At 48.9% G+C, this 10,281-nt stretch overlaps 1 protein-coding gene across 1 annotated transcript in view; it reads left to right on the top strand.

Moving 5' to 3' along the window:
• Positions 1-5,433: 5,433 nt before the first annotated feature.
• Positions 5,434-10,281, top strand: part of LOC137416859 (phosphofurin acidic cluster sorting protein 2) — a 984,123-nt gene continuing 979,275 nt past the window's right edge. The window contains exon 1 of the mRNA XM_078778889.1: positions 5,434-5,463. Coding sequence (XP_078635015.1) covers positions 5,453-5,463 — 11 coding nt within the window. The 5' untranslated portion in view covers positions 5,434-5,452. The remainder of the gene's footprint in view (positions 5,464-10,281) is intronic.

Below are 10,281 nucleotides of genomic sequence, written 5' to 3'. Positions count from 1 at the left end.
TGCGAGTCGCTAAATATCAGTAATTTATTATATTTTCCGGTTCACGATCAATGATCGATGTGTATATATATATGTATATATATATATATATGTATATATATATATTTATATATATATCTATATATATATATATATATATATATATATATATATATATATATATATATATATATATATATATATATATATATATATATATATAGTGTTGCGGATATGAGGACTGTATTTTTTTTTGATTGTGTGCTTTATTATTATTATTATTGTTATTCTGCGCCTCCTGCCTCCGGAGCTGTGTAAAGGTCAAAAGGGCGTCCCATAATTAGTCCACAAGCATACACGTCAGCCAATCATAGAATACCCCTGTTCGATAGTTATATCTTATTCTGTGTTTTAGGGTAAGGCTGTGTCTCCCATTAATAGAAATACTCCATTGCACCAGTGAAAGAGATAGATTCCCTTCATTCCCACTCCCAAAACTTCCATTTCCCCTTTCGTCTTTGCCAGGCCTCGAGTGCCATTGCCAATTACCTCCCTTCCAATTGCCAACTGCATTTTGGGCGGTTTTCCCTTCATCCGCCATTGACCACGAGGCAGGGTTGGGGAAGAAAGGCGGGTCCCCACCTCGTCATAGAGGGGGGAGGAGTGAACCAGCCCTTGCCGACCAACCCAGAACGAGGGGTTGGCTTTAGAGGGTGGAGAGAGAACGTTTTGGGGAGGTTTGCAAAAGGGTCAAGGGTGGGGCTTATATAACCCGAGGCAGAGGCCCCCGGAGAGAGTCGAGGAGGGAGGAGATCAGAAGACAGAAAGGCCTTGAGTTGGACTAAGCAAGAGAGGAAGTTGTTGGACTGGGTGGGACTAAGAAAGAGAGAGAAAGAGTCCTGAAGCTGGTGAGAGAAAGAGAGAGAACCCGTCACACCAACCCCCCACCAAGCTCCGCGTTGGCTCCACCAAGCATTCACCTCCACCGAGGCTCCACCAAGCTCCACGTTGGCTCCACCAAACGACCCGTTACCCCGCGCACACCACAGGATCGGTGGCCGTCGAGGTCCAGCCCGACGTTCCGTGCGGGATCAAGCTCCAGCCAGCTCCGTGCCTTCCTCCCCCTCCAGCCATCCACCTCCTGCCATTCCTGTCATTCCCCGCGTGAGTCTGTCTTTTGTTTGTTCTGTCCTGGGTTAATTAAGACTGTAGGTAAGCTAGTATTTTCACTGTGTCACCTGCGTCTTATGTGCTTGTAAATAAACGTGACTGCTTTCTTTTTGCTTATGTGTGTAAATAGTAAATAAATTTAGTAGTATTTCCAAACCTTTCTTTGCCTTCATCTTCCTCTTTGCATTCGTCGTTTTAGTCTTTTCCCTCATTGAATAGCGGTGGCGCGATCCGGCCAAAGTTTGGGGCAAATCGGGTATTAGTCGGGGAATAACTGTTCGGTCGCGGTAATACCAACCGCTCGGTAAAATAACATCTTTAACCGCGTCCGCAACAATTGGTGTCAGGAGTGGGATACGAGGCCCGAAGCGCGCTTAACGCGCTCAAAATTACAAGCAGTTGGAAATTGTTTTGTTTTAAAGAAAAACCCGAATTTTGAAATCGCGCCATGGCTGGTCAAGGCGATCGGATGCCGGTGGGTGAGCTAGAGGAGGGGTTAGGAGTAACCCAGGATCAGAGGGACGAAGTAGAGGAGAACATTGGCAATGTGGTTGAGGGGGTATCAGACGCACAAAATGGCGTCCTCGCGCACGTGGTTGTAGCAGCACCAAATTTTGCCGCGCCCGTGACCGAAGCAGCACCAAATTGCGCTGCGCACGTGGTCGCGGCAGCCGAGCCAGAGATACCAGGGTACATGCGATTTTTTATGGACCAATTGATGGCAAAAATGGATGCTCATAGTGAGCGAATGAGGGACGAAAGGAGGGCTAACAGTGAGCGATTGGGAAACCAAATTGAAGCAATAACCAACAGAATGGGTGACCGCATGCAAAAATGTGGGGAGACCATGGATCGCATGGTGGGCGAAAGGGTCCCAGGTGTGCACGACGAGGTAACGCGGGTCGAGAAGCACTGGTTGAACGAAGTTGAGAAAAGCACGGGTAACTGGACCGGGGTAGAAATCGCGACCCGGGGTAAAGGGCAGCCGGCGACCGCTGAGGTAGAGGAGGGTGTTTTATTAAAGCCAGCGGTCGTCGAGGTGAATAAAGAAAAAGCAGTGCTGGGAATTAAAATTGAAGAGATGACGGAGGTAGCCCGGGAATTGCAGGGAGAAATGGAAAATGTGCAAAGTCCCTGCTCAAATCATGATGATGTACACACTAACCAAATAAAGAGTTTGCAGGTTTTGGTGCAGGGAGGAAGAAGAACCCCGAAGGTGAGACGTGCTGTGTATTGTGCGGGGAGATTTTGTAAGAGGATGTTTGGCGACAAAAGAATTTTCGCGCGCTTGGGATCGAGGAGGCATCCGGGCGTTGGTAAAGGGTCCCGTGTGAGTGGAAATGGCACGCGTGTGAGGACAAAGTGTGCGTCGGCGAGTGGGTGTGTTATAAAGTGTGGGAGTGAAACCGAGTGCGAGCGAGAATGCACGTCGGGGTGTGCGGAGTGTACGTGCGAGGGTGAGAGTGACCCGGAGAGTGAGTTGGTGGTGGAGCGGGTGCGAGAATGCACGCTTGGAATGGTTGAGGGTGTGCGAGGAAGCACACCTGAGTTGGTGGTAGCGCGAGTGTGGGAGAGCCCATGTGAGCGCGTTAGTGGGTGGATGCAAGAGTGCACGCCCATGGTGAGTGGTACGGAGTACGTACCAAGGGAGAGTGCGCAAGACGGTGCGCGAGGTGTGTTAAGGGAGTGTGCGAACAGCGAGTGTGCGCGAGAGGTGTGGTGTGTAACAGGGAGTACGTTGGTGGAATGTACGGACGGCGTTGGAACGCCGGGTTTTGGGAGTGTGAAAGGGGTAGCGTATGCGTGTGAGCATGCCGGTGAAGCATCGACGGTAACCGGGTTAGCGGTTAGGGCGACGAATAGCCGATGCGAGCACTCGGGGCGCGGTGTGCTTTGTTGGATGCAGGGCCCGGCGCGGATCGATGCGGCGTCGCTTCTCTTCGAAGCATCGTTGCCGATTCGGGCTTGGCCCCGCCCGGCACGGTCGAGTCCGGGCCTTGTCGGGCCAGGCGACCGGTCCGGTTCAAGGGCGAGTGGGAGGAAGCGGAACGGTGCCCCCTCGTGGGGACGGGGTTCCGACCGAGGGAGATTGAGCCATCAGGCCCGGGACCGCAAGGTGCCGCGCCGAGATGGTGCGTGGAATCTCAGCCCGACCAAACCACCTCCCTTGAACCGAAAGCCGGACGGATTCAACCTGCAGGCAACCAAACCACCCGAATTCATTGCTCGGCTTTACGAAGCCGAGTTTAATGATGTCATGACGCACCGAGGCTAGGATATAGCGGACTGTGATGATGGTGATAGTGATAGTGATAGTGATTTGATACGAAATTTAGAAAAGTGAATAGGATTGGTAGAGTGATTGGAAATTTTTGATTGGTTGGAATTTGGTAAGCAAAATTGATAGTGGGACGTCCCCGATGTGGTGGGATGGCAACTCTGTCATCCCTCACAAGGGGGGCAAAGGAGCACTAGTTATGGGGTGTATGGCAATGAAAACTAGCCCGGGTGGGTTTGGATAATGTGTAGGGCCCTAGAGATTGACATTAGGTAACGTTAAGATTAGGTAGTGACAATGACACCTGTAGTGGGGACGCAGGTAGATTAGAGTGGATGATAATGACGTGGTATGTGCTTAGTTTAAAGGGAAGACGGGGAGCACTAAGTTAGCAGGGTAACAGGTAGTTCAGATGATGCCGTGTGTTTGAGGATTGAACAGGTGTGATTGCACAGGTGTGCAACTGAACAGGTGTATGGAGCAGTGTATGAGGGAGTAGTGGTGATTGCGTGTTGTGTTGACCAAATGGTCCAGGAAGAGGAGGAGGGTGCAGGTGGCACCAGGTGTGAGTGCACAGGTGTGCAACAACAGGTATGGAGAATGGTTGTGTGGAATACATGGAGTGTGGAGTATATGGAGTCTTGGAATGGATGGTCGTGGAGTGAGTATGGTGGAAACAATGGAGTGGAGTGGATGGTGCGAAGGTGTGAATGGGGGAAGAGTGGACCCCCATCACGAATACCCGGGGCGGGTAGTGTAAGTGTTAGGTAGAGGGTATAGGTAAATTGTGGTTGGATATTGGCATCTGTGGTGCGGGTGGAAGAATGGTATTTGGATGGGTGCATTCGTGTTGTGGAAATGGCTGGGCGTGTAGCCTGTTAGTGTGTGTAGTTGGTTTGAGCACTCCACCACTGTGAGGATGTCGGCCAAGTGAGGCCGCAGGTGGGCTCTGGGAGCCAGTAGTAGTTGTTGTGGATGGGGCCCGAGGATCCGGAGGGCGGACCCGGGTAGCCCAGTGCCAGAGGGCACCGAGTGGGGTGACAGAGCCAGGAGGGGCCTTCCCCAGTTAGTTAGGTTAGGGTGAGGAGCTAGGTAAGCTCGGGTGGCAACTGCAGTGGTGGAGGTGTGCAGGTGGGTAGACCTGCTGGGAGAGCTACACGTCACAGCCCAGAAATTGTGCAAGGGCACCGGGAGATGAATCGGGGGAGTGAGACCCCAAATTGAGAAGCACCACAGTTTGGTCAATGGGAATTGGTTTTTAGAACCCATAGTGTAAGTGGCCAATGGATTGGCAGGGAGAGACCCCGGGTAGTGTAAAGTGTGTTAAAATCATTTAGAGGATAGTTAGGATGAAGGATCTCCTCGCACCATCTGCATCCACTCACCTGAGGTGACAGGTACTCCACACCATGCCATGTTTTGATTATTTTTTATGATGCAAGTGTTTGGATTGTGAGACGCATCATGACGTGGGTGTGACATTGTGCTTTGATGTTCCATCTCTTCCTCCTTATGAGGATTGATGACGAATTGGGTGATGGCAAATTTTGGATAGAGGGATTGTGGAGACGAATTTGGTATAGGGTAAATATGGGAAGACGTGACGGTAGCGACGGATTGGTAATGTGTAGATTTTGTACATATGGGGTAAGGGCAAGGGTAGTGTAGGTGACAGGGGGGTGACGTACGGTAGGGACGAGCTTTCTCACTTCGCTCTCCGTACGCATTCCGCCTTGCATTGCCTTATTGATGTGTACCCTTGTGACCTTACCCCTCGCTCATTTGTCTCTTTTGTCTCCCACATGACCTGTGCGCCATTGGGCGCCGAGGGGAGCATGCGTGGGTCGGCCATTGTGCGCCCGAAATTCCCAGAACCAGCTGTCTGCATCGATGCACCACATTATGGACCACATGCCTGTGGCCGAGCACCACGTATGGACCCCATGGGTTGGGGCATGGCCCCTCTGCTGGAACCGGCCATGAGGGCCCGAAATCTTGCTGGCGGACCTTGGCCACAGGGCACCGATGCCCCACAGGTGAACCACACGTAGTCGGCCCTGTGGGCCATAAATAAAGAAAATAAAATGGACACGTTGGGCACACTTTATTGCAAATAGGCCGCCAGTCAGAAAATGAGAGAGAATGACAACAACTGGAAGACATAATAATAGCCAGCAGAGGGAGCCGAAGAGCAAGAGATCACCTGCAGGGTTAGGGGTTGTTGGTTTTATTTTCTTGAACAATGGTGACTGCACCGATTGGTGCTTGGGTGTGTATTGGTGCGTTTTTGGGTGCTTTAATGGTGCATTGATGCAGAGCAGACTGTCTCCCCCCCAGAAAGAACAATTACAGGTCCTGGGTTAGTCTTGTAAATAAAAGCAGAGTCTTTGTAAATAATGCTCCCCACCGTCAGTGTGTAGTTTGAAGACCATTCCGCAATTCGGTTAACTGTGGGCGTAAGTCTGTTAGGCAGGGTGCAATGGAGCAGCGGGACACATTTATTTATGTTTTAAAAACTGTCGCACTCAGGGTCAGGTTAAAAGTAGAGGGAACTACACCTACGTGTCACACTAAATAAAAGTTGTAGGCCCGGGACGTGCCTAAGAGGAGGAGGGTGCAGTGTTGCGGATATGAGGACTGTATTTTTTTTTGATTGTGTGCTTTATTATTATTATTATTATTGTTATTCTGCGCCTCCTGCCTCCGGAGCTGTGTAAAGGTCAAAAGGGCGTCCCATAATTAGTCCACAAGCATACACGTCAGCCAATCATAGAATACCCCTGTTCGATAGTTATATCTTATTCTGTGTTTTAGGGTAAGGCTGTGTCTCCCATTAATAGAAATACTCCATTGCACCAGTGAAAGAGATAGATTCCCTTCATTCCCACTCCCAAAACTTCCATTTCCCCTTTCGTCTTTGCCAGGCCTCGAGTGCCATTGCCAATTACCTCCCTTCCAATTGCCAACTGCATTTTGGGCGGTTTTCCCTTCATCCGCCATTGACCACGAGGCAGGGTTGGGGAAGAAAGGCGGGTCCCCACCTCGTCATAGAGGGGAGGAGTGAACCAGCCCTTGCCGACCAACCCAGAACGAGGGGTTGGCTTTAGAGGGCGGAGAGAGAACGTTTTGGGGAGGTTCGCAAAAGGGTCAAGGGTGGGGCTTATATAACCCGAGGCAGAGGCCCCCGGAGAGAGTCGAGGAGGGAGGAGATCAGAAGACAGAAAGGCCTTGAGTTGGACTAAGCAAGAGAGGAAGTTGTTGGACTGGGTGGGACTAAGAAAGAGAGAGAAAGAGTCCTGAAGCTGGTGAGAGAAAGAGAGAGAACCCATCACACCAACCCCCCACCAAGAGCCGCGTTGGCTCCACCAAGTGTTCACCTCCACCAAGCTCCGCGTTGGCTCCACCAAGCATTCACCTCCACCAAGGCTCCACCAAGCTCCACGTTGGCTCCACCAAACGACCCGTTACCCCGCGCACACCACAGGATCAGTGGCCGTCGAGGTCCAGCCCGACGTTCCGTGCGGGATCAAGCTCCAGCCAGCTCCGTGCCTTCCTCCCCCTCCAGCCATCCACCTCCTGCCATTCCTGTCATTCCCCACGTGAGTCTGTCTTTTGTTTGTTCTGTCCTGGGTTAATTAAGACTGTAGGTAAGCTAGTATTTTCACTGTGTCACCTGCGTCTTATGTGCTTGTAAATAAACGTGACTGCTTTCTTTTTGCTTATGTGTGTAAATAGTAAATAAATTTAGTAGTATTTCCAAACCTTTCTTTGCCTTCGTCTTCCTCTTTGCATTCGTCGTTTTAGTCTTTTCCCTCATTGAATAGCGGTGGCGCGATCCGGCCAAAGTTTGGGGCAAATCGGGTATTAGTCGGGGAATAACTGTTCGGTCGCGGTAATACCAACCGCTCGGTAAAATAACATCTTTAACCGCGTCCGCAACAATATATATACAGTGAAACCTTGACTTACGAGTGCACCAACTTACGAGTTTTCCGAGATACGAGCCGTCGCTCGGGCGGTTTATTGCTTTGAGATGCGAGCCGAGATCTGAGTTACGAGCTTACGCCACCCGCCACCAAGTGGGTTCCGGTCACGTGGTTATCTTGCCGTGCAAGCATCTCTGCCGTATATCGCTGCTGCTTTGTTTTCGCATTTTGGTTATTTTGGAAAATTTCTTAGTTTTAACCATGGGTCCTAAGAAATTGAGTGCCAAGGGCAGTACTGAGAAGAAGAAGAGGATTATGTGCTTGGATATAAAACACGCAATCGTCGAAAAACATGAGCGAGGTGTGCGTGTTGTCGACTTGGTGAGGCAGTACGATCGTAGTACTTCTACGATATGTACGATTTTGAAGCAGAAGGAGTCGATAAAGGCTATAACGCCAGCCAAGGGCGTTACGATTATTTCAAAGCTCCGGACCTCTATCCATGAAGAGATGGAGAAGTTGTTGTTTGTGTGGTTGACGGAGAAGCAGCTCGCAGGAGATACCGTGACCGAGAACATCATGTGTGAGAAGGCCCGAGACATTTACGGGGATTTGGTGCAGCAGGCGGCGGGAACCTCAACGGACGAGGCATCGGAAGAGTCATTCAAAGCCAGTCGGGGATGGTTTGATAATTTTAAGAAGAGGACCGGCATTCACTCCGTCGTCAGGCATGGTGAGGCAGCAAGCTCGGATGTGAAGGCAGCTGAAGATTTTATTATAACTTTTGCTGAACTGATAGAAGCCGAACGATACATCCCCCAGCAAATCTTCAACTGTGATGAGACAGGGCTCTTCTGGAAAAAGATGCCGAGGAGGACGTATATAACGGCAGAGGAGAAGAGCATGCCAGGCCACAACTTGTTCAGAGTGCCGGCGATAGCTCGCCTTCTCTTTGTGGAAAACACGGTGAGATCCTTAACATCCAACAACTAATGGGACGCAAACGGGGCGCCCAGTTTAGCGGTACACACATTGATGAATCACCCTGCCTGTGATTCACTCATGACAGGTTATAGCTGGGTCGGGATTCAAACCCAGGCTGGACAGTTTAGAGGCAAGTGTGCGTACCTCCAGTCCAGGCCATCCTGCCAACTTGTATGCTGCATACAGGTGAAATATAAAGCGCGAGATATTTTTATATATACTGTATATTTAAAAAAAAATTGGTGTGGTTTTTGGGGGGCTGGAACGGATTAATAGCATTTCAATGCATTTTAATGGGGAAATTTAATTTGAGAAACGAGCAAATTGAGTTACGAGCTCGGTCACAGAACGAATTAAACTCGTAAGTCAAGGTTCCACTGTATATATATATATATATATATATATATATATATATATATATATATATATATATATATATATACAGTGGAACCTTGACTTACGAGTGCCCCAACTTACGAGTTTTTCGAGATACGAGCCGTCGCTCCGGCAGTTTATTGCTTTGAGATGCGAGCCGAGATCCGAGTTACGAGCTTTCGCCACCCGGTCACGTGGTTATCTTGCCGTTCAAGTACGTATCTCTGTCGTATAGCGCTGCATTTTTTTTTTCGCATTTTGGTTATTTCGAGTTCACGCCGCCAGGTGGGTTGTTCTGGTCACGTGGTTATCTTGCCGTGCACGTACAGTACGTATCTCTGTCGTATAGCGCTGCATTTTTTTTTTCGCATTTTGGTTATTTCGAGTTCACGCCGCCAGGTGGGTTCTGGTCACGTGGTTATCTTGCCGTGCACGTACAGTACGTATCTCTGTCGTACAGCGCTGCATTTTTTTTTTCGCATTTTGGTTATTTCGAGTTTACGCCGCCAGGTAGGTTCTGGTCACGTGGTTATCTTGCCGTTCAAGTACAGTACGTATCTCTGTCGTATAGCGCTGCATTTTAGTTTTCGCATTTTGGTTATTTCGAGTTTACGCCGCCAGGTAGGTTCTGGTCACGTGGTTATCTTGCCGTTCAAGTACAGTACGTATCTCTGTCGTATAGCGCTGCATTTTAGTTTTCGCATTTTGGTTATTTCGAGTTTACGCCGCCAGGTAGGTTCTGGTCACGTGGTTATCTTGCCGTTCAAGTACAGTACGTATCTCTGTCGTATAGCGCTGCATTTTTGTTTTCGCATTTTGGTTATTTCGGAAAATTTCATGTTCATGTCGAACATTTCATGTTCATGTTCATGTTTTCATGTTCATGCCATGCCAGGCCACAACTTGTTCAGAGTGCCGGCGATAGCTCGCCTTCTCTTTGTGGAAAACACGGTGAGATCCTTAACATCCAACAACTAATGGGACGCAAACGGGGCGCCCAGTTTAGCGGTACACACATTGATGAATCACCCTGCCTGTGATTCACCCATGACAGGTTATAGCTGGGTCGGGATTCAAACCCAGGCTGGACAGTTTAGACTTTAGAGTCAAGTGTGCGTACCTCCAGTCCAGGCCATCCTGCCAACTTGTATGCTGCATACAGGTGAAATATAAAGCGCGAGATATTTTTATATATACTGTATATTTAAAAAAAAATTGGTGTGGTTTTTGGCGGGCTGGAACGGATTAATAGCATTTCAATGCATTTCAATGGGGAAATTTGATTTGAGATACGAGCAATTTGAGTTACGAGCTCGGTCACGGAACGAATTAAACTCGTAAGTCAAGGTTCCACTGTATATATATATATATATATATATATATATATATATATATATATATATATATATATATATATATATATATATATATATATATATATATATATATATATATATATATATATATGTTGATCGACTTGGCTTTGCCCCTCCCGAAAACGTGTGCAGTGTCGCGCTTTTGACGTTCGCGAGACGAGGCTGAGGGCGCGCGGTGCGGCCTGAGGAGAAC

The sequence above is a fragment of the Myxine glutinosa genome, chromosome 5, assembly GCF_964187855.1.
Source record: "Myxine glutinosa chromosome 5, kmMyxGlut1.1, whole genome shotgun sequence".
Lineage (NCBI taxonomy): Eukaryota > Metazoa > Chordata > Myxini > Myxiniformes > Myxinidae > Myxine > Myxine glutinosa.
Note: the sequence above shows the minus strand (reverse complement) of the source record. Positions and strands in the feature narration are given on the sequence as shown.